The 24,338-nt window shown below is 48.4% G+C and overlaps 2 protein-coding genes across 4 annotated transcripts in view; both read right to left on the reverse strand.

The window, feature by feature from the left end:
• LOC146355256 (cholinesterase-like) overlaps nt 1–1,745 on the reverse strand; it is a 20,598-nt gene extending 18,853 nt beyond the window's left edge. Inside the window, exon 1 of the mRNA XM_084840796.1 lies at nt 1,671–1,745. The gene's annotated coding sequence lies outside the window, so the exon portion shown is untranslated. The remainder of the gene's footprint in view (nt 1–1,670) is intronic.
• LOC146355257 (cholinesterase-like) lies at nt 1,294–23,903 on the reverse strand. 3 transcript variants are annotated; one of them, XM_084840793.1, is made up of 4 exons: nt 22,296–22,464; nt 17,317–18,778; nt 11,023–11,183; nt 1,294–5,257 (listed from the first exon to the last, which is right to left on the reverse strand). In XM_084840793.1, exons 2-4 carry the CDS (start codon nt 18,741–18,743, stop codon nt 5,187–5,189), a joined length of 1,659 nt encoding a protein of 552 aa, XP_084696919.1. In that variant the 5' UTR covers nt 18,744–18,778; nt 22,296–22,464; the 3' UTR covers nt 1,294–5,186. The 3 variants fall into 3 exon arrangements, with proteins under 3 accessions (XP_084696919.1, XP_084696918.1, XP_084696921.1); XM_084840792.1 differs by lacking the exon at nt 22,296–22,464 and adding an exon at nt 23,499–23,903 and having other exon boundaries at nt 1,893–5,257; XM_084840795.1 differs by lacking the exon at nt 22,296–22,464 and adding an exon at nt 21,698–21,857 and having other exon boundaries at nt 1,893–5,257.
• Between the last annotated feature and the right edge of the window lie 435 nt (nt 23,904–24,338).

The raw sequence follows: 24,338 nt of genomic DNA on the forward strand, positions 1-24,338 counted from the left end.
TTCAGCAGTGCAGGGCCCCTTCATGACAGTCACAACCACGCCCCCTCACAGCCACGCCCCTTCTAAGATTGTACAACCTTGTAAGATATACAACCTTCAACTGGGATCCAAAAACAGTGCAGCTGAGAGTAAGGCAGCGGTATTTTAATTGATGTCTGAGAAAAATACAGGGGTGTTAGTAGGGATGTACAAATCCCTTACCTGGCTCTGCACAGGGGCAAACGCGGTGGGGGGGGTGCTCCGTCCCTTCCCCCTGAATCCTCAACGACGGGGGAGGTGTTCCGTCCCTCCCCCCGGAATCCTGCCTGGCCGGCTTCGCTCCGCGGCCAAGCTGCAGAGCCACCGGCCAGCTCCAGCTGCCCGCAGCCAGACATCCGGCCGCTGGGCAGCCCTGCAGGGACGCAAATGGCGGCTGTTGTAGCCGCTGCCATTTGCGTCCCTGTATTGAGCCGTGATAGGCTACGTAAATATTTACGTAGCCTATCATGGCAGGGGGGAAAACCCCAGCATAAGCAAATGGCGGTAGCCGCCGCCATTTGCGTACGCTGGGGTTTTTTCCCCCCTGCCGTGATAGGCTACATAAATACTTACGTAGCCTATCACGGCCTCTGCAGGGATGCAAATAGCGTCCCTGCGTTAGCCGTGATAGGCTATGTAAGTATTTACGTAGCCTATCACAGCTGAGACGAGGAGGAAGCGAATGGTGGCTGCAGGACAGCCGCCATTCGCAAAGCAGCGCAGACGGGAGCAGGTAAGTGCTCCGTTTCGCATACCTTTTGTGGGTTGGGGGGGCAGGGGCTTCACTCCGCGATGGATTTCGGGGGGGCCAAATGCCAGTGCAAGATCCGTCATGGAATTCTCTGACATCCCTATGTTAAAATCTTTTTCACCCACTCACTCACTCATTCACACACAAACATGTTAGGTTTTCAAAAAATGATACTCTATGGAAGCTTCACCCTCTCCACTCAGCCCTCATGGACAGATCCCTTCTCATTTAAGCAGTCCCCTTGCACATTCCCTTAGCACCCCAGAACTACCCACTAGCCTTCCCTAGGCTCCTTCATTATATCTCCCCCCTCCCACTCCAACAGAAACATCCACACAGCCAGCTGGATTGAAACACACACACACACCTTCTTTCTCCCCTCTCCACAACTGATTTTTTTTTCCCTCCCCTCCACCAGGGTTTGTTTGGCCAGGCACATGCCAACCTTGTGCCAGGAATTGTAGCTGACAGAGCAGGTTGCATCTGGCAATTCCACTTACTGTAAAAATTAATCTTCAAGAATTAACAGTGCAACCCAACTTGTGTTTATTTTGAATTAAATTTACAGAGATCTTGGGAAGGCAGCTAAGGCTGCAGTGCTAGGCATGCTTACCTGGGAGAAAGCCCAATTGGCAATTGAACATGGTGGGATTGACTTCTGAGTAAACATGCATAGGACTGTGTGATAAATCCTAAAAACTGGCACAAACCAATTTTTACAATGAATATTAATAATTCAATACCTGAACAAGACATCATCTTGCTTCTCATTTGCACCACCCATCTGCCTCCCTCTTTTTCATGTTCATCAAGATGTGAAAGAAACTTTTCCATAACATTTCTCCACCACCGCCACCCCCATTGTAAAGCACAAAAAGGCACCAATCCTAAACACACTTACTGAGGGAGCAGGTGTATTGCTGTGGCCCTGTTCTCCGTTCCTGCCCTGGAATTGTGGGAGCAGGATAGGATAGTGCTCCAGCTGGCTCTGGCTGCTGGTACTGGCCTATAGTTTGGAGAACTGCCAAGAACAAGTTTAAGCATGAGGAGTTTTAAGGGTGATGCAGTAACTCGTCCCCCCCCCCAACAAACCTCATGTAAATCAACTTTATGTATGTTTTTTAATAAAAGGTACAAAACAATGGCAGCATATTTTCAAGAGGAGGACAAAGGTCTAGGCCATTCACATCCCCACACCCTTACTTCCTAAAGGCACATTATATCTATATGGTGTGAGGAAAAAGGAGAGCTTGATGATGATAGCTTGTATAATCAAAATTAAGTTTCCAACAGCTATGTAACTTTAGATTACAAATTAAATTTCAATTTAGACTGTAAGCTTCTAGGGGCAGAGACCTGACCTTTTTGCTTATGATTACATATATTGTAAACACCAAAGTCTGTACATCTTCTGGAAGCAGCTGAAGACATGTTTTATTCAAACTGTCTTTTGGTGACCAGCAACAGGGAAAGATAAAGTAGATTGATGAGCATATTGTTACCAGCCCTGAGCCTTTGGGATGAAGTAGACTATACATCCAATCAATTAATTAAATAAATAATACATCAGATATGGACAACAGTGATGATGTGTGTTTTTTCTACCTCAGATAAAATAGTGACCCTATCATATGGATAGAATAAAGCCTCATGGCCATGGGGCTTTCTCCTAAGTATGGGGACTTACTCTCAAGTAAATGCAAAACACATATATGGAGGAAATGAGTGTGTGTGTGTGTGTGTGTGTGTGTGGAGAGGGAGAACAAGAGAAAAACTGTTTTACTTAACACATTTATTTAAAGACCATTATAATTGCTGGTAGTGTGCACTTGAGGTCCTCACCCTCTGCAGGAACAGCCAAGAAGAAATGCAGCAGGCTGCAGCCTTCCCCAACCTGTGACAACTCCCATTGGCTCCAGGCAGCATATTCACTATGCTGGCTGGGAGGGGGGATGATAGGATTTGCAGTTCAACACATCTGGAGGGCACAAAGTTGGGAAAGCCTGCATGAGAGAAGTTCTGCGGCCCCTGCCCAGAGCTGTACGGAGGCAGGCAAGGCGGCCGCTGCATCGGGGCTCCCAATATCCATGTACGTGTTCTTGGAAGTAAACATATAGATTTCAATGGGGTTTATTCCCAGGTATTTCTTAGCCTTTTAATTTAATTTTTAAAATTTCATTTATTCTTCACTCATGTAGACTTCCTCCTTCTTCTCTCTGCCACGTGCTCCTGCCCTTCTCACAGTCTCGGGTGCAGGCGTGGCAGCAACTCCTCCATCTCTCCCTCTTGGAGCGAGAGAAGGTGGGCAGCAAGAGAGGGTAAATTAACCCTTTGCCAGGCGAGGCTGCCTTGCCCAGGCGGCCTCTCAGGACAGGGGAGGGGGGAATTCACTGTTCTTCCTGCCCTGTGCCTGGAGCTTTGGGGAGAGTAGCTGCTGTAACAGCAGCAGCGCACCTGCTCCGCTCTCAACAGCATCTCAGGCTCTTCCAGCCACCTGCCCCAGGGCCACAGCGGTAGGCTGGGAGTGGGAGGGACCCGGCTGAGACACAGCTCCAAAAAAAAGCCCCAGGGTTTTGTCCCGGTGAGCCCCCCACCACCATCACTGCACCCTTGGGTGTATGATCAGCTTTCCCGCATAGGAAAACACCTTATCTCCTTAGTCTCCAGAAGGACTTTAACTTTGTTCAGCATAGCTCTGGCAAAAAGAGAATGCAAAGCATATCACGTGATTTTTCTCCTTTGCAATTCAGAGGTGACTTAAGCTGGGAGAAAACAATTTTCTCAAAACCACTGGGAACGTCCTGGGGTCAAGTTGTCAAGAAGGAATCTGTACCCTGCAAGATACCAGCCATCAAATCACAGGCGCTCTTTCGGGTACACAGAGTCAGGCTAGACATGCTACTGGGACGCAGAGTGAAAACTTGGTGCTCAGCCAAAAAGTCAGTTTCTCAGCCAAGAAGGTTGTTCTTTTGGTATGTGGGGGTGGAGACGGTGGCATTGCTAGGAAGCTGGGAATGGTGACGAGTCCCCCTAATTCTAGCTTTTACTAATTTCACCCCAGTTCCTATTAAACGTGTTTCCTCAGGAACAACTCCTGGGCTGGAAAGCATGCTATTATCTGAAGAACTGCAAGGTCCAGTTGGCAGACGTCCCAGTTCCAACCAAAATGGGTCCCGCAGCCTGAAGTCTGCTCACCCCTTTTGTAAACTACAAGAAGACTGCAGTTGACTTTTTATACTATGCTTTTGTTACGGGTGCAAGATAGAAAAAGAGAAAGAAAAGGGACTGAAAAGAGGCTGTGATCATGAATGATTGCTGAATACATGGATGCTGTTATTTTTGTTCTTGTTGTTATTAAGGAGAGCATTAGAATCCTATGAATGTGATGCAGCAAACGGGATGCAGTTCTAAAACTGTGGTCCAGCTGCCCTCTAATAGAATAGGTGTATATTCATGCATAATTCCCTTCTGTTTTCCTTAGTCCTAATGATACCCCAACTTATGATTTGTTCCTTCATTCAGGATCATCTCACATGGCAAATAGCTGCATTGTGTTTGCACCATGGATGTAGGAGAAATCTGCAACAGAATCCAGTGAGTTCCTATGAATCCGGCCCGTGGATTCTGCAGCAGAGAGGCTTTTCCCAAGTTGCACAGATTCTACAGACTTGCGGACTGGTTTTGTTTTTTTGTTTCTTTCATTTCTGGAACTTCACACAAATTTAGTCATCAAAAGATACATAAAATAAAACACACCAAATAGGAATCCGCATTTCCTCCATATGCTAAAGCATGAAAATGTGCATTTGGGCGCATTTGGGGGTGGGGTTGTCCATTTTTGCAAGTGTGCTTTTGCAGAAGTGTGAATTTGTGCTAATTCAGGATGCTGGAAAAAATCCAAAAGACATCTGACAACCTGGAAAATGCAGACAGAAAAGATTTTACAAAATCTGTACAATCCTAGTTTGCACGTGGTGACACATCTCACAATGGGGCTGTTCACGTGATACGACAGTGCACCATGGGTTATTTAACTCATGGTGAGGCTGCAGTGCATGCAGGGCATGTGTGGCTCCCATTTTGAATATGCCACCCATACGGCAGTCGCCATTTTGAATCTGTAACCAATGGTCTGTTTTAGGATTATGCGAGGGTTGTTTAACCCTCAGATAACCCATGGTTGCCAAGTTCTCACAACACGACAACCACGAAGTGAGGGCTGCATGTGCAACTTGGCCCCCACAGACCCTGCAACTTCTCATGGGTTAAAGAACCCACAACAAGGCATGACGTGTAGTCCGAACCCGCTCAATGTGTGGGCCTATCTAAACTGTTTCCAGGCATGATTTTTGGACCTTATCAGTTATGACTTCCATTTGCACGACAGTTGAAGCAAGATCTTTTGTATGCCACTTTTTTAAGTTCTTCTCTTCTTCTTCTTCACATCTTCCTCCAAAACAGGTGGAACAGCATCTTCTTGGGATTCCTCTGCAAAAGAAAAAAGGAAGGAGAAAGAACTGATCAAGAAAGGGCCAAACAACAATTCATGTAGCAGATCTCCTAACTTTGGTCTCCTAACTTTTGTTTTTAATTGAAACTCTTCCCTGGAGGACTCCTAATCTCCTTGCAGCAGGGACCATTATTCCTTATTTACTCCAATTGTTTTCTGATAGCTATCTAACACACCCCATCCTTGACGCTGGTTGCACCGCAGGGGAAATACTATAGGTAATTGTATTTGTCCTCTGTGTGGGGTAAAAAGGGGGGGCAATATTGTTCATGACTACAGGTAGAAGGGGTAAACACCACACATACACACACACACACAGTGAACAAATTGGCAGGCCCCTCTGCTGTGTTTAAATAAGAAAAGAGTTGGGAGACCCATCACAGATCATCCAGCATAATGTCTGGTTCAGCTTTGAGTACAACTACATTTTTGTGAACTGCCCAGAGAGCTTTGGCCATGGGGCAGTATGGAAATATAATAAATGAATAAATGAATGAAGTACATAAGGAGTCAAAATCCTATGTTAGAGGGATTTGTAGGACCTCAAAGTCTGAGAGATGGGGCCATTTTTTTAGATGCACACCTAAGATGGTTAAATTGTATGACTGAAGATTCCACTCTGCACCAGTGGAAGCGGTGGAGCTGTGGAACCGATTCCAGGTACTTGCAGATGAGACTGGAGGACAGCCTGCAGAGGACGAATCACAGGGGAACCTGCATGAGAGTGAGCAAGAGGCTAAAGGTCAGTCAAACAGAGGCGATGAAACCCAGGCCTACAAGAAGAAGAAGAGAAGAGTGGTAGTAGTGGGAGACTCCTTGCTGCGTGGGATCGAGACCCAAGTATGTCGCGAAGACCCGTGGACTCGCCAGGTATGTTGTCTCCCGGGAGGACAGATTAGAGACGTGACTGAAAGGTTGCCTGCACTCATAAAGCCCACTGACAGGTATCCCTTTCTTCTCATCCATGTGGGAACAAATGATACCGCCAAGCGGAGCTACGAAGAGATCACGTCAGACTTTGAAGCTTTGGGAAGGAAACTCAAGAACTTTGGGGCCCAGATAGTTTTCTCATCCATCCTTCCAGTAGTTAGAAGAGGGATAGAAAGGGAACGAAAAATACTCCGGGTGAATGACTGGCTACGAAGGTGGTGCCGACGAGAGAGATTTGGATTCTGGGACCACGGGCTATACTTCCTGGAAGATGGGCTGTTGGCTAGGGATGGGTTGCACCTCACAAAGGCTGGGAAGAATGTGTTTGGCCACAGCATGAAGAACTTCATCAGGAGGGCTTTAAACTGAATCCTACGGGGAAGGGAGATGTAATGTTGGGGGTAACAATGGACGTAGGCGCATGCACTGCAATGGAGAGAACAGCGCTGATAGCGCCCAATAATAGTCTTCAGACACATGTAGGAAGAAAGCCAGACTATGAAGCACATGGTCTTCGATGTCTATATACTAATGCCCAGAGTATGGGAAACAAACAGAACGAACTTGAACTCTTAATACAGGAGGGAAATTATGACTTGATAGGTATAACTGAGACTTGGTGGGATGACTCTCATGACTGGAATACAGCAGTTGAAGGATATAACTTGTTCAAAAAGAACAGGAGGAACAGAAAGGGAGGTGGGGTTGCACTGTATGTGAAAAATACATATCTCTGCACAGAAATACAGGAGGAGGAGCTTGGTAGCCCCATCGAGAGCATCTGGGTTGAAATAAATGGAGCAAAGAATAAAAGGAACCTGGTGGTCGGAGTCTACTACCGGCCACCCAATCAAGGAGAAGCCAAGGATGAAACTTTTGAAAAGCAAATAGCCAATGTTTTAAGGAAGCATGATGTAGTAGTAATGGGGGACTTCAATTTCCCCGATATTTGTTGGGAGACAAATTCTGCAAAACATGGCCCCTCCAGGAAATTCTTGACTTGTGTGGCGGATAACTTCCTCCTACAGAAAGTAGAGGAAGGAACTAGAGGATCGGCTATCCTTGACTTGATCCTAACCAACAGAGATGACTTAGTGGATAAAGTAGCAGTTACAGGAACTCTGGGGGAAAGCGACCATGTTGTACTTGAGTTCTTGGTTCTAAGGGAAGCAAAAGCCGAGTGTACTCAAACGCGTACCCTGGATTTTAGGAAAGCTGATTTTAATAAACTCAGAACAATGATCAGTAAGGTCCCATGGCAAACAATGCTAGCGAGAAAAGGAGTCCAAGATGGGTGGGAACTTTTAAAAAAGGAAATTCTCAAGGCACAATCACAAACAATTCCAACAAGAAGAAAAGGTGGAAGACAACAGAAGAAGCCAATGTGGCTTCACAAAAAGCTTAGGGATGACCTGAAAACAAAAAAGGACACATATAGGAAGTGGAAAGAAGGCCAAGTAACAAAGGAAGAGTACAGGCAGGTAGCACAGAATTGCAGGGATGGCGTCAGGAAGGCTAAAGCGGAGAACGAGCTGAGGTTAGCGAGGGATGCTAAAAACAACAAAAAGGCTTTCTTCAGCTACGTGCATAGTAAAAGGCAGAGGAAAGAAATGGTGGTTCAGCTATTAAATAAGGATGGCAAAATGATAACAGATGACAAAGAAAAGGCAGAGGTGCTCAATTCCTACTTTGGCTCAGTCTTCTCCCAAAAGAGGGTCTATGACCCCCCTGGCAAAGGCGAAGTACAGGCTGAAGGGGCAGGATTGCAGCTTGAGATCGACAGGCATATGGTCAAGGAACACCTCATTACTTTGAATGAGTTCAAATCTCCAGGGCCAGATGAACTGCATCCTAGAGTAATAAAGGAACTGGCAGAAGAACTCTCAGAACCGCTGTCTATTCTCTTTGAGAAATCATGGAGGACCGGGGAAGTGCCAGATGACTGGAGGAGGGCTAACGTTGTCCCTATCTTCAAAAAGGGTAAAAAGGAGGAAACTGGGAACTACAGACCAGTCAGTCTGACATCAATCCCTGGGAAAATTCTGGAGCAGATCATAAAGCAATCCATCTGGAAGCACCTTGACAACAATGCCGTGATTACTCGAAGCCAACATGGATTTGTCAAAAACAAGTCCTGCCAGACAAATCTGATCTCATTTTTTGATCAAGTCACCTCCCTTGTAGACCGTGGGAATGCTGTAGACATCATATACCTCGACTTCAGCAAAGCTTTCGACAAAGTGCCCCATGATATCCTGATGAGCAAACTAGCTCGAAGTGGGCTAGATGAAACAACGATCCGGTGGATCCACAGTTGGCTACAGAATCGGACTCAAAGAGTGCTTATCAATGGGACCTTCTCAAGCTGGGGAGAGGTAACGAGTGGGGTACCGCAGGGCTCAGTCCTGGGCCCAGTGCTCTTCAACATTTTTATGAATGACTTGGAGGAGGAGGTGCAGGGAATGCTGATCAAATTTGCAGATGACACAAAATTGGGAGGGATAGCTAATACTTTGGAAGACAGAAACAAAATTCAAAGTGATCTGGATAGACTGGAGTGCTGGGCAGAAAACAACAGAATGGCATTTAATAGGGACAAATGCCAAGTTCTGCACCTAGGAAAAAGAAACCAAATGCACAGTTACAAGATGGGGGATACGTGGCTCAACCACACTACGAGCGAGAAGGATCTTGGAATTGTCGTCGATCACAAGCTGAATATGAGCCAACAATGTGATGTGGCTGCAAAAAAGGCAAATGCTATTTTGGGCTGCATTCATAGAAGCATCGCTTCCAAATCCCGGGAAGTACTAGTTCCCCTCTACTCAGCACTGGTTAGGCCTCATCTGGAGTACTGTGTCCAGTTCTGGGCACCACACTTTAAGAAGGATGCAGACAAGCTGGAGAGGGTTCAAAGGAGGGCAACAAAGATGATCAGGGGACTGGAAACAAAGCCCTATGAAGAGAGACTGAAAGAACTGGGCATGTTTAGCCTTGAGAAGAGAAGACTGAGGGGAGATATGATAGCACTCTTCAAGTACTTGAAAGGTTGTCACAGAGAAGAAGGCCAGGATCTCTTCTTGATCATCCCAGAGTGCAGGACACGGAATAATGGGCTCAAGTTACAGGAAGCCAGATTCCGGCTGAACATCAGGAAAAACTTCCTGAGTGTCAGAGCAATACGGCAATGGAACCAATTACCTGGGGAGGTGGTGGGCTCTCCCACACTGGAGGCCTTTAAGACGAGGCTGGACAGCCATTTGTCAGGGATGCTCTGACTTGGATTCCTGCATTGAGCAGGGGGTTGGACTCGATGGCCTTGTAGGCCCCTTCCAACCCTACTATTCTATGATTCTATGATTCTATGAACATGAGTTATGTTAATGTGACCAAGAGCTGTTTGCAAACACATGTCACACAAGTGCTCTCATCAAGGAGACAGGATTAGCTGTGGCCACCTGTTGACTCTACACTTTGTGTAAACCTAAGTTGGCTGCCCTGTAATCTGTGAAATGGACCTCAGGTATCCAAGGTTAAGCTTTACATTCACCAACAATTTGTTACACCTGAGTTTCCAGATATTCCTTCTTTAAAAGCAGAGGTCTAAAAACATGGGGCAAATATGACCCTTTGGGGGTTCCAATGCAGCTCCCATCAGTTCCCCAGAAAGCTACACCCCTTTCCCCAGACTCCACCCAGTTTCCTTCAGCCACCAATTGTTCAATGGTTTCCCAGGATTTGAGCAGTTTTTTCCCCATTCTCAAAGGTGAAATGTCTCTCCTCAGGCTTAGGTACTGGCAGGGAAAGCTTTAGGCTAAGATATGATGGTATTTTTGGCCCACCCCCTTTCACCATTGGTCCCACCCACCACTGGAATGCAGCTCCTGGGAGCTTCTCCGAAATGGAATTCTGCCCTTGGATTGAAAGAGGTTTCGCACCCCTGTTTTAAAGCAAGCACATGGACACCTAAAATCCTGAGCACACAAACCATTAACAATCAAGAAAACCCTAGGTCAGCCCGCTCCCACCTGGTGTTTGCCCTTCAACTCCTATCTGCCCCTGTCAAACTGGATAATAATCAGGAATCCTGGGTCTTGTAGTCCCAAACATCTGGAGGGCACCCCATGAAGGAAAGCTGCTCTACATTCACAGAGCAGATGCTTCACATTGATGACATCCTTCCTCATTTCTATTTCTATTTCTGATCTAATGACTCTGTGGGAGGTGCAGGTTCTGATCAAGATCCCATTGGCTGCAAAAATCTGTACATGCTGTCTAACTCAAAGACCCTTAACTCTAGAGATGGCGGAGAAATCCGCCACGGACTCCAGTGAGGCCGGATTCTTTGGAATCCACCCCCCCCGGAGTCCGTGGCGGAACAGAATACCCCCCCGCCACCCCCCAAAATCCCCCTGAGGAGGAACCTACCTGGTGGCAGCTGGTCCAGGTCGCCGTCTTCGTTCCACAGCCATCCGCTGCCGGGCTGTGGAACAAAATGGTGTCCGGCGTAGCAGACATGATTTGCATCCCTGCCGTTGGCCATGATAGGCTACATAAATATTTACGTAGCCAATCACGGCCAAGGTCAGGGACGCAAATGGCGTCCCCTACACCGGACGCCATTTCCGTCCTCGGACCGGCCATGGCCGGAAGTCTGGCAGTGGCTGGAGTTGGCCGGTGGCTCTGCGGACTCCCCACGGAGAACCCAGCCGGGGAGGATTCTGGGGGGGGGACCGGATCGCCTCCACCTGCCTGCAGACACCCCCCCCCCAGACCCCAGGTAAGTGGTTCTGTACATCCCTACTTAACTCACTTGTGTGCGTTGCATTGAATAGTGTTGCCAAGAAATCGCACTGTGGGGCAGGTGATAGCTGTTTGAGCTGGGTTGCCTCTGCACTGATGTGGAAGAATTTCTGCTCAGAAGGACTATAGAGTGGCCATTCTCCCTCCTTCAGTTTGGAACCAGTGGGATTCCTGTGGATGAAATGAAAACTTCGTGGTCGTATTACAGCCAGAGAGACTACTATTAGGTGAGTCGCACTGGTTACCAGTTATTTTCCGGGACAAATTCAAGATGTTGGTTTTGACCATATCTAGGGATGGACAGAACACTTACCTTCCGTTCCATTCTGTTTCCGCTGAGGGGGGATGCGCTCCGTCCCTCCCCCCGGAATCCTCGATAGGGGGGTAAGCGATCCAGTCCTCCCCCCCGGAATTCTGCCTGGCCCGCAGCCAGACATCCAGCCGCTGGGCAGTCCTGCAGGGACGCAAATGGCGACTGTCGTAGCCGCCGCCAATTGCATCCCTGCATTAGGCGTGATAGGCTACGTTAGCATTTACGTAGGGATGTAAGAAAGTCACTTACCTTTTACGAAATTTGATTTGTGTGGGGGGGGAGGCGTTCCATCCCTCCCCCCAAAATTCTGGCCGGGGGAGGCATCCCGTCCCTCCCCCTCGAAATTCTGGCCGGGGGGGAGGCGCCCCGTCCCTCCCGCCGCGATTCCTGGCCGGCTGGGTCTGCAAATAGCGGCGGCCGTAGCCACCGCCGTTTGCGTCCCTGCAGTCAGCCGTGATAGGCTACGTAAATGTTTACGTAGCCTATCATGGCTGAGTTAAAAAAAACAAACTGCGTGTATGCAAATGGCGGCACCCATGGGCGCCGCCATTTGCGTTCCTTATTTTGGCACGTCTAGTCTACGTAAACATTTACATAGACTACGGCGAAAATAAGGGGAACGCAAATAGCGTAGATGCTACACTATTTGCGTTCCCCTTATTTTCGCCATAGTCTACGTAAATGTTTACGTAGACTAGATGTGCCAAAATAAGGAACGCAAATGCGTACACGCGGTTTTTTTTTTTAACTTAGCCGTGATAGGCTACGTAAACATTTACGTAGCCTATCATGGTATTTTTTAAAAATCTAGCTGTGATAGGCTACGTAAATCTTTACGTAGCCTATCACGTTTCTGTTTTTTTTTTTTTTAACTTGGAAATGGTGGTGGCAGCCGGTCAGAAGACCGGCCGCCGCCACCGAACCGCCACCGAACCGCCACCGGAGCCGCAGCCACCAGGGAGATTCGCCCAAGGTAAGTCCCATCCCGGGGGAGGTGGGGGGGCCAGACCGTTTTGCCACCGATTTCGGGGGGCCGAATGCACTGGCATTCAGCCTCCCCGAGAGTCATGGCGAAATTCTCTGACATCCCTATATTTACGTACCCTATAACGGCAGGGGGGGAAAAAACCCACCGTATGCAAATGGCGGTAGCCACTGCCATTTGCATACACTGGGGTTTTTTCTCCCTGCTGTGATAGGCTATGTAAGTATTTACGTAGCCTATCACAGCAGGGGGGAAAAAACCCAGCATACGCAAATGGAGGTATCCGCCGCCATTTGCGTATGCTGGGTTTCCCCCCCCCCGCCGTGATAGGCTACGTAAATGCTTACATAGCCTATCACAGCCTCCGCAGGGATGCAAATGGCATCCCTGCGTTAGCCGTGATAGGCTACGTAAGTATTTATGTAGCTTATTATGGCTATGAAGAGGAAGCGAATGGCGGCCACCGGACGGCCGCCATTCGCAAAGCAGCACGGACAGGAGCAGGTAGGTGCTCCGTTTCGCGCACCTTTTGTGGGTTGGGGGTGGCAGGGACTTCGTCCCGCGCGCCTTTCATGGGTTGGGGGGGCATTTGGTCTCACCGAGATCCATCGCGGAATTCTCTGACATCCCTATTTAAAACCCTATACGGTTCCAGCCCAGCCTGTCACAAGGAGCGCCTCCAGCAACACCAGACAGGCTTCTTAACAAGATCAGCCTCGGATGGTCTTCTCTCTGTCTCATCAGCTAGGACAGCTAGGCTGGTGAGGACGAGGGAGAGGACCTTCTCTGTGGTGGCCCCCACTCTGTGCAGTGGGGGCCACAACTCTCCTTGGTCATATTACAGCCAGAGAGTCTACTATTAGGTGAGTCACACTGCACATGAAGTAGAATTATTGACACCACACTCAGTGTCAAGTTCCTACAGCCAGGGTCAGGTTCCCACCAGATCAATTTCAAAGAGGAAGTGTCTTTGTTTTGGGGGTGTCTCAACAATTTATCAGTGGAAACATTTAGATGTACATGTATTGAATTATGTTTGCTTATGATTGAGTATGTTTTCTTGTTTTTTCCCTGTGGAAGAGAGGCCAATACAGAGGTCTCCCACCCATCTCCTCTAACCAACCCCTGGCCTCCTCTCCCTCCTTACCTCATTCTAGCACATCACCCAGATTATTTATTTATTTATTCATTCATTTCATTTCTATACCGCCCAATAGCCGAAGCTCTCTGGGCGGTTCACAAAAACTAAAACCAAACAACACACAATAAAACAATTTAAAATATATAGAACATTAAAACCACAATATAACAATACAACCACAATAAAACCTAGCAGCAGTACAGGAGTTTAAAATACAGATTTAAAACAGCAAAGATAAAAATTTAGAAAGCTAAAATGCCTGGGAAAATAAAAAGGTCTTCACCTGGCGCCGAAAGGAGTACAATGTAGGCGCCAGGCGAACCTCACTAGGGAGCTCATTCCAGAGCCGGGGTGCCACAACAGAAAAAGCCCTCCTCCTAGTAGCCACCCGCCTCACTTCCTTTGGCAGGGGCTCACGGAGAAGGGCTGCTGATGATGATCTTAAGGTCCGGGCAGGCACATATGGGAGGAGGCGATTCTTCAGGTAACCTGGCCCCAAGCCGTTAAGGGCTTTGAATGTTAACACCAGCACTTTGAATCGGGCCCAGAAATGGACTGGCAGCCAGTGCAGCTGGAAAAGTACTGGCGTAATATGAGCTCGCAGGCCAGTCCCTGTTAACAATCTTGCTGCCCTATTTTGGACCAGCTGAAGTTTCCGGACCATTTTCAAAGGCAGCCCCACGTATAATGCATTGCAGTAATCCAGACGAGAAGTTATCAGAGCATGGATAACTGTAGCTAGGCTATCTCTGTCCAGATAAGGGCGTAGTTGGTATACCAGCCTAAGCTGATAAAAAGTGCTCCGTGTCACTGAGTTCACCTGTGCCTCAAGTGACAGTTCTGGATCCAAGAGCACCCCCAAACTACGAACCTGATCCTTTAGGGGGAGTGCAACCCCCTCCAGAACAGGTTGAATATCACCTAGCCGGGCAGACGAACCACCCACTAACAGTACCTCCGTCTTGTCTGGATTGAGCTTCAGTTTATTAGCCCTCATCCAGTCCATTACCGTGCCCAGGCACTGGTTCAGAATAGCCACTGCCTCACCTGGATTTGATGAGAAAGAGAGGTAGAGCTGGGTGTCATCCGCATATTGATGGCACCTCAGCCCACACCTCCGGATAACCTCCCCCAGCGGTTTCATGTAGATGTTAAACAGCATGGGGGATAGAATAGAGCCCTATGGAACCCCATGGCAGAATTGCCATGGCACAGAGCAATAATCCCCCAGCACCACCTTCTGGAATCGGCCATCCAAGTAGGAGCGGAACCACTGTAGTGCAGTGCCTCCAACTCCCAACCCAGACAACCTATCCAGAAGGATACCATGGTCGATGGTATCGAAAGCCGCTGAGAGGTCCAGGAGAATCAACAGGGTCGCACTCCCAATGTCCCTCTCCCGGCAGAGGTCATCCCACAGGGCGACCAAGGCAGTTTCCGTTCCAAAACCAGGCCTGAAGCCCGATTGAAATGGATCTAGATAATCCGTTTCATTCAAGAGTGCCTGGAGCTGTCCTACAACCACCCGCTCAAGCACCTTGCCCAGGAAGGGGATGTTGGCCACTGGCCTATAATTGTTAACATCCTCTGGGTCCAGGTTAGGCTTTTTCAGGAGTGGTCTAATTACTGCCTCTTTTAAAGCAGCAGGCACCACTCCCTCTCTCAAGGAGGAATTTACAACCTCCTGGACCCAGCCGGACAACCCCTCCTTGTTTGATTTAATAAGCCATGAAGGGCAAGGGTCAAGCACACAAGTGGTCGATCGGACTTGGCCAAGCACCTTGTCCGCATCCTCAGGCCTCAGTAACTGAAACTCATCCAATAAAACTGGACCAGACGGTGCTCTGAACGCCTCTACCAATGGAACTGCATTAATGGTGGTGTCCAATTCATGACGAATCTGAGCGACTTTATCCTCAAAGTGCCGCGCAAACTCGTCACAGCGTGCTACCGAGGGTTCCACTGTCTCTCTCCCTGGCCCAGAATGTAACAGGCCGCGAACCACTCAGAAAAGCTCCGCCGGACGACACTGAGAAGATGCAATGCTGGTGGAAAAGAACTGCCTCTTTGCCACCCTCACCGCCACAGAGTAGGCTCGATAGTGGGCTCTTACCTGTGTTCGGTCAGACTCAGCACAAGTTTTCCTCCACCTGCGTTCTAGCCGTCTCCCCTCTTGCTTCATTGCCCTCAGCTCAGGTGTATACCAAGGAGCTGGCCGGGCTCTGCTCAGAGGGAGAGGGCGCTTGGGTGCGATCGTGTCAACCGCCCGAGTCATCTCTGCATTCCACAGAGCGACCTGGGCTTCGACAGGAGCACCAGCCATACCAGCAGGAAAATCCCCCAGAGCCCTCTGGAATCCATCGGAATCCATTAATCTCCGGGGGCGGACCATTTTAATAGGTCCCCCACCCTTGCAGAGGGGAAAGGCCGCCAGAAGTCTAAACCTCAGCAGGAAGTGATCTGACCATGACAAAGGGACAGATGTTAATTCCTCTACTTTCAGATCACCATCCTCCTGCCCAGTCGAGAAAACCAGATCAAGCGTGTGTCCTTTTATATGCGTTGGGCCGATGACATGTTGGGACAGCCCCATGGTTGTCACGGCGGCCATGAAGTCCTGAGCCGCCCCGGATACAGCGGCCTCGGCATGGAAGTTGAGATCCCCCAGGACCATCATCCTGGGGGTCCTCAACACCAAGTCCGAGACCACCTCCGTCAGCTCAGGCAGGGAGTCCAATGGGCAGCGGGATGGGCGGTACACCAACAGAATCCCTAATCTGTCCCGGGTACCCAACACAAGGTACAGACACTCAAGATCTGCACTCGAATGAGATTAGGGATGTACGAAAGTCACTTACCTTTTCGCAGGGGTGCTTCGCGGTGGGGGGGAGGTGCTTTGCTTCTCCCCCTGAAGTTCAGGTGAGGGGGCGGAGGCTTCCTGCCTCGCCTGGCCAAAATTCAGGCTGGGGAGAAGTGCCCCGTCTCCCCGGCCGCGAAACAAAGTGTAAAAAACAAACAAACAAAAAAACATCCCATGATAGGCTACGTAACAATTAATGTAGCCTATCACGGCTAGATTTCCAAAGTCAGCTGTGATAGGCTACGTAAATCGTTACGTAGCCTATCATGGGTGACTTTGGGGAAAAAAAAAAAGCCGCCATTTGCGTACACGCTTTTTTTTCCAAAGTCACCCGTGATAGGCTACGTAACGATTTACGTAGCCTATCATGGCTGACTTTGGAAATCTAGCCATGATAGGCTACGTTAATCGTTACGTAGCCTATCACGGGGGTTTGTGGTTTTTTTACACTTTGTAATGGCAGCGGCGGCAGCCGGTCGGAAGACTGGCTGCCGCCCCCGCCTCCGACGAAAGGCCGACGAACCGCCGCCGGGACCCGCCGCCGGGAGGGACATTCGCCAAAGGTAAGTCCCATCCCGGGGGGGGGCAGGGGGCGGAGAATTTCACCGCCGATTTCGGGGGGCCGAATGTGTTGGCGCTCGGCCCCCCAAAGATTCGGGGAGAAATTCTCTGCCATCCCTAACCCAGATAAGCTCAGCCATGTGGGGAGAGAAAAAGACAACCCCCTCTCTTGAGTTGGTGTGAAATCACTAACAAACCTCTTAATTAAGAAAGAGGGATTATTACAAAAGTACAATAAAAGACAAGAAGGAAAGTAAAGCAGGCACAAGAACAAAATACAAAACTTACTCACCTACGATAAACTCAAATCGATCTTCAATAAAATGCAAACCATGGAAGCTCAAGGCACCAATTACCATTCAGGAGATAAAACTGGAAGGAGACCACTTGAAAGCGAGTGGCCAACAGCTTAGGGGCATATGAGAAGAACAGCTAATGCCTTACCCACTTCTGGCAAACTCTGCCCAGTATCCCATCACTCTGCGGCTCAGTGCAACATCAGCCTCTGATTGGTTTGTTCCCAAAACGGTGTCCAGGGTTCCAAACAAGTACGGCAGCTCTGCTCCATGGGGTGTCCCTAACCACTCAGGCAACTCAGAGCAAGATGTGTGGAGCTTGAAGGAATAAACATACACAGGACTCCCAGCTTCTGCCATCTTGGAAGCAAATTCAGTCAATGGACAAACAAATGAGATATCTCCAAAATATTGAGCCAAGACTGAACGGTACAATTTTGGCCCATGGGCAATTTTGCTGTACTTCAGTAGTATAGCCTTGACAACATCTTCATTAAGCGGTGCTAACCGTTGAACAATCTCTTCCAAAGTTAGTATCCCATCATTCGATTTGGTTTTAGGAAATGATTCTAACACAAAGATGGACCCTTCATCCAGGGTGACACCAGTGAGAATTCGTTTAGCCTGAGCAGCTCCAGTCTCCAGAAGCTTCCGAGGTTCATCAGGGATGAACTCCCCATCTGTGGTCACTGAGGAGAAACCATTCAGAATGGACAACTCCTTCTGCCCAATATTGCACCCCTGTAGGCAGCTCACCAAGGCACTCTGGTTTTGTTGAGTACATCCCAACTGGGTGCCTATATCTATGGAGTTCGACTTGGCATCTTCAGGATTCTTCCAAGCCCAGTGAGCATTGGGAGCCCCACTCTGAAGCACAGCATGGGCAAAGAGGGGTTGACTTGCTGGTGACAGCAGATGGAAGCCCACCGAAGCTCCTCCAGCACTACCGCCGAAGAGGCTCAACAGAGCTGGATCACCACCAAAGACAGCTGCGTTCTCTCTCACCCACTTCACAGCCAGCCATTGATCCCACAAGCCAACATTTCCTGGAGCATCTGGTGGAAGGTACAGAAAACCCAGAAGCCCCAAGCGGTAATTCATGGAGGCCACGATGACATTCTCGGTAGCAGCTAACAACGCTCCATTGTAGACATCCAGGGAGGCTGAGCCCAGGATAAGCCCCCCACTATGGATCCAAATGAGGACAGGAAGTGGCCTCGAGGGCTGTGGATGGGGCACCCAAATGTTGAGAAAGAGGCAGTCCTCTGAAAGTGGGGTGTTGGTAGCTAAGATGGCTGTATCAGGGAAGCTAGAATTATTTACCTGGAGGCAAGAGTTGCCGTAGGCAGTGGCCTCCAAGACATGGCTCCATGGCTGATGTGGAAGGGGCTTCTGGAAACGCAGTTTCCCCACAGGGGGCTCAGCATAGGGGATGCCCAGATAGGCAGTCACAGAGCCAGGGCCAGCTGGGAGATGCTTGCCTGTAACTGGGCCACTGCTGGTGACCACCACAGTGCCGTCTTCAGAGGCAGATCTTGAAGCCAATAGGCAGAGGAGGAGCAGGAGGGGAGACATGACTGAAGGAAGGAGAGCAGTTATAGGAGCTGTGGCTGAAAGAAACACAAGTTGTTACAGAAGATGTTATAGTGCGGTGTAATGGCTAGAGTGTTGGACTGGGAGTTGGGAGATCCAGGTTCTAGTCCCCACTCAGCCATGGAAGCTCACTGGGTGACTTTGGGCCAGTTACAGACTCTCAGCACAACCCACCTCACAGGGTTGCTGTTGTGAGGATAAAATGGGGGAGGAGGACTATGTACGCCGCCTTGGATTCCTTAAGGAGGAAAAAAGGCGGGATAGAAATGTAATACATACATACATACATACATACATACATAAGACACCATGTGTTTACTTTAGTGATGCCTGCTCTGAACTCACAGCAAGACTTCAGAATGGAAGGCATATCAAACTTTTGGTTGGTTTGAGATTTATGGCACAAGTTCAAATGGTAATCAGAGAAGCCTGCAAATGTGGGCTCTGTCTGAACAGACCCACCACTGTCCATTGAGACTTTTGTCTGCATCTAGTTAATGCCAAGAGAATTCTTTGCATATCTTTTATCTCTATGTTCAGAATGTATTTTGTTATCTCTTAATCGCTCCTCACCTAACAGCCCCTCTATTCCCACCCCACCCACCCCCATGTGTGTGCATAACAAAATATTTCTTAGTCCTTCCACACAGGGGTGGAAAACCTGTGGCCCATTCTTGTCTTCTTAATTCACACAAAAGTCTGAGCGGGGGGAGGCATAGCTACAACTGCCCGAGAGCTGCGTTTTAAAAACCAAATGTTCTTCCTCTCACTTTTTTACCCCTATAAGTAATAGGTACTTGAAGCAGCTAGGGATGGCAGAAAATTCCATCATGGATCTCGGGGAGGCTGAAGGCCAGTGCATTTGGCCCCCCGAAATCTGTGGCGGAATGGCCTGCCACCCCCCCCCGCCACCCCCGCGGATCCCCCCAGGATGAGACTTACCTGGGGCGGACCTTCCGGGCGGCGGCAGCTCCGGCGGCGCCGGTGGCGGCTGGTCTTCCGACCGGCTGCCACTGCCGCCATTTGCAGTTTTGTTTTTGTTTTTTTACACACACGTGATAGGCTACGTAAGTTTTTACGTAGCCTAAAACGACTGGGTTAAAAAAAAAAAGGCGTACACAAATTTGCGTTCCTTATTTTGGGCCGTCTTAGTCTACGTAAATAATAACGTAGACTAAGATGGCAAAAATAAGGGGGACGCAAATAGCATCCACTATGCTATTTGCGTTCCCCTTATTTTCGCTGTCTTCGTCTACGTAAATATTCACATAGATTAAGACGTCAAAAATAAGGAACGCAAATGGCGGCAGCTGTAGCCACCACCATTTGCATACGCGTTTTTTTTCCCCAGAGCCCTCTGCAGCCGGAAATCTGGCTGCGGACGGCTCTGGCCTGGCTGGGCCTGGCTGGCTGCTCCGGAGCACAGCCGGCCAAGAAGGATTCCAGGGGGGAGGAACAGAGCGCCTCCCCCCCGTCCAGGATTCCGGGGGGAGGGACAGAACGCCTCTCCTCCCACCATAAATATAATCCGTGAACAGGTAAATGATTTTCGTACATCCCTAGAAGCTGCTGGAAAACACAACAGAGTCCACAAATGCTGGAAATTCCTGACAGGGTCATAGTAGGGAAAAGAAATGGCTGCCTGATAAGACAACTGTCCTGAATCAACAGAGATTTTTCCCAACAAGACAACTACCCTGTTTCATCAGCTTTGCCTGATGCAGCAGCTGAGGTCCTGTGGACAGACATAGTTTAGACATGATGATCTAGGATTCACTCCTGTAACATGTTGTACATGGGACCCACGTCTCTGCGCACTGTGGTCCTAAACCTCACTCACCAAACAGTTGTTATTTTGGAAGTTTAAAAATCACACATTAAATGTACTCACACATTTCTTATTATGTCTAGTTTGGCTCTTGGTTGCTTTTCCCTAGGGATGTATGAAAGTGACTTACCTGTTTGCGGATGTGATTCGCGGTGGGGGGAGACGCTCCATCCCTTCCCCCAAAATCCTCGATGGGGGGGGATGCAATCTGGTCCTCCCCCCCCCCCCCGAAATCCTGCCTGGCTGGCTATGCTTCGCAGCGGCTCTGCAGTGCAGCCGGCCAGGGCCGTCCTCAGCCGGAGTTCCGGCCGTGGACAGGCTGCTGTGGACGAAATGGTGGCCGCCGTAGCGGCCGCCATTTGCATCCAGCCAAGCTGCTGTGATAGGCTATGTAAGTATTTACGTAGCCTATCACACCAAGCCAAAAAAACAAAACAAAAACCCAGCGTACGCAAATGGCGGCGGCTACAGCGGCCGCCATTTGCGTTCCCTATTTTTCGCCGTTCTAGCCTACATAAATATTTACGTAGGCTATTACGGCGGGGGGAAAAGGAACACAAATAGCACCCACTACGCTATTTGCGTTCCCCTTTTTTTTGCCGTAATAGCCTACGTAAATAGTTACGTAGGCTACAGCGGTGAAAAATAGGGAATGCAAATGGCGGCTGCCGTAGCCATTTGCGTACGCAGGGTTTTGGGGCAGGGGTTAGCCATGACAGGCTATGTAAATACTTACGCAGCCTATCACAGCTGCAAGGATGCCAATGGCAGCCGCAGCAGCCCAGCCGTGGCTGGCCAGGAGACCAGCCACTGGAGCCGCCGCCACCGGAGCCGCCACCGCCGCCAAATCCGCCACATCCGCCCCAGGTAAGTTTCGTCCCGGGAGGATTCCATGGGGGCATGGGGGGGAGCAGAAGGCCATTCCACCACAGATTCTAAAGAATCTGGCCTCACTGGAATCCGTGGCGGAATTCTCTGCCATCCCTACTTTTCCCAAAGAGGAAGCTGCCTTCTACTGAGTCAGATCATGGGTCCATCGAGCCCAGTATTGTCAACACCAACTGGTAGCAACTCTCCAGGATTTCAGGCAGGAGTTGTTCCACCCTACCTGGAGAAGCTGGGGAGCAAACCTGTGACCTTCTGCATGCGAAACAGGTGCTCTACTGTTGAGCTACAGGCTTTCCACTAAGCTACTGATCTGGAGAATGGGGCTCCCCATCTGCCCCTGATTCAGCTCCAGCCTGCCAAAATAAATCTCTGCTCTGCTCAACAGCTCAAAGAGGATGGCTCTGTTCACAAACCTTGGATTCCTTCAGCAAACATACTGTGATCACTCCCTACCCCGGACTCTGGCCTTGGACTTCTGTTTTTCCTTGGTGTGTAGCCCCCAATGCTGATACAGTGGGCTCCACAGCCCACTTCGATCTCTCCCACAAGCCGGGAAGGCTCATCTGTACCACTGTGGTATCCTGTCTGCAGATAACAGACATAAGTTCGAGGTGGGTTGAATCCTTTCAGAGGGATATAGCCCTGTTGTAAATCCACTAGGTATGGATTCTCATTTGTACTGGGCAGCAGGGCTTAACCTCTGCATCTCCAAGCAGTTTTGAAAAACTGGATAAAAAAATATGGTTCCTAACTTTCATTCTTGTGCCACCTTTTCAGCCCTTCCTAAGCAACTCTCTTTTAAATGGTTACGAACTCACCTCCCTTCTCCCCAGTGCAGTCCGGCCTCTCGTCTGTCTCTTGCAGCTCAGTCAGAAGGAGAAAGGGGGTTGCTAGAGAGTCTGTGCATTGTCTGCAAGTCTTACACGTAAGAACTGCTCCTTCGCAGGCTACTGCGTGTGTGCATGCATGGAGGGCAAGGGCCACTTGTCCCTCCACTCAGTGGGAGGCGGGGCCATCTCGGCAAGGCAGGAAAGTACACGAGGGGTCAGAGACCTTGCTTTGCTTGGCACAGAGCGGGAAGCTATGCTAGCACAAAAGGGCCGTCACAACTGTGTGAATGTAGCACTGGTCCCTGAAGATCTGTTACAAGAAGGGAAAAGATGAAGAAATGCCCTGACCCCGGTGCCAGCTTGTCTGGCTAAAAGAGAGGGGCTGTTGCGGGTGGGTGATAGAATGGATAGAATGGAGCAGGAATATATTACGGAAAACCACAACACAACCATACTGCCGAAAGCAAGGATGCCTCCGCACTAGGCATTTGCTCTGAAACTGCCACTCTCTGTTCACGCACTTTTGGGGGCATCTTTTTTTATGGGGGCCCTCTCCATAGAAGGTCACCTGGCACCTGCTTTGTTGCTATTCTGGCACCAGGCAAAGGCCTCTTAATTTCCCCAGACCTTTGATGCATGCAAAAGGAACAAAGTCTCTGAGCACATACAAAAAGAACTGGTTCACAACAAAAACAAATAAATCCTATGTAATGTTTTAGAACTATTTTAGAATAAAAATACTTCATTTTACTAACTTATATGTCCTACCAATAAAGAAGGGATAGGGGTTGTTGGGTTTTTTTCTTCCCGTTACAGGATTACTGACACGAGATTAATCAAGAAAAGTCAAGACCTACGAAATTAGCCATCTACCTTTCGTGTTTCGTGTTTTGTTTGTTTTCAGAAAGTTATAAAGTATTGAGAAATGTATAGTTTAGAAATACCATGTACTATATTAAAAGAATGGTGTAGATTTGCTGCCATAGATTTCTCAATAGTATCAGTGTTTTTCAGCTTCACTGGGCCATTGAGAGATATATGCAGATACATTGCTGGAGACCCTATAAATTTGAATAGTTGTGAAGTGTGCATTTTCAGAAAGAGATAAAGTATCTTTACATCTACCAATCTAGTTGTTAAAACCTGGAAAGGCTTAACAGCGTAGTCAAATATAAATAAGATTATGGATACCTGGATTTTGAAGTCCAGCTTTGAAGTCCAGCAGAGAAAGCAGATGAGGAATTAAATGGCACAGAAAATTCATGTGTATTTAACTTCTTTAAAAGGGAAGTTTGAAGCCTGATCTGCAAGGCAGATAGAAGGTGAAGAAGTAGAAGGAAATACAATTAAAAAGAGGAACTCTGCCTGATAGTATACTGGAAGGAGGATGTGTGTAAAGCTTTGAAGTATTGAGAAATGTAGCGTTTAGAAATACAGTGTACTATATTGAGAGAATGGTGTAGATTTGCTGGCGTATATTCCTCAATAGTTTCACTGATTTTCAGGTTCACTGGGCTGTTGAGAGATCTATGCAGATAAGTTGTTGGAGACCCTATAAATTTTAATAGTTATAATATTAAAATTTATAGGGTCTCCAACAATTTATCTGCATAGTTCTCTCAACAGCCCAGTGAACCCGAAAATGAGTGAAACTATTGAGAAATATACACCAACACACCAACACAAAAATCACACTTTTTTTTAAAGGATCCTATTAAATAGACATATTGCTAACATTATCAATGCATTGATATGAGACAATGTTACTGATATGTCAGTGCATTGGGTGACTCTGAGATTAGGTTTGGGGTAAATTTGTGTTTTTATAATAAATATGCACGTATGGACAATCAGGAAGAAAGTCCAAAACAAAATTTTAGAATGTGTGTGAGAGAATGTGGAATGATTGGGTCAATGTAACAAAACTCAGAGTGTGTGGGTGTTCAGTTGCTATGTAAGTGACTGAAGTGCACGCTAAGCATCTCGGAAAAGAAATATCTACCAATCTAGTAGTTGTTAAAACCTGAAAAG

Source organism: Heloderma suspectum, chromosome 2, assembly GCF_057233095.1.
Source record: "Heloderma suspectum isolate Gila_16-S chromosome 2, 16-S_ref, whole genome shotgun sequence".
NCBI lineage: Eukaryota > Metazoa > Chordata > Lepidosauria > Squamata > Helodermatidae > Heloderma > Heloderma suspectum.

Excerpts from the sequence above, each read along its gene's own strand:
- LOC146355257 (XM_084840792.1), bottom strand. The coding sequence starts at position 23,571 with ATGAATTTTCTGTGCCATTTAATTCCTCATCTGCTTTCTCTGCTGGAC. Across the intron at positions 11,184-17,316 it reads GCAGAGTTTGCCAGAAGTGG|GAATCCCACTGGTTCCAAAC; the intron begins GTAAGGCATTAG and ends TTTCATCCACAG. Across the intron at positions 5,258-11,022 it reads ATTCAATGCAACGCACACAA|AGGAATCCCAAGAAGATGCT; the intron begins GTGAGTTAAGTA and ends TTTCTTTTGCAG.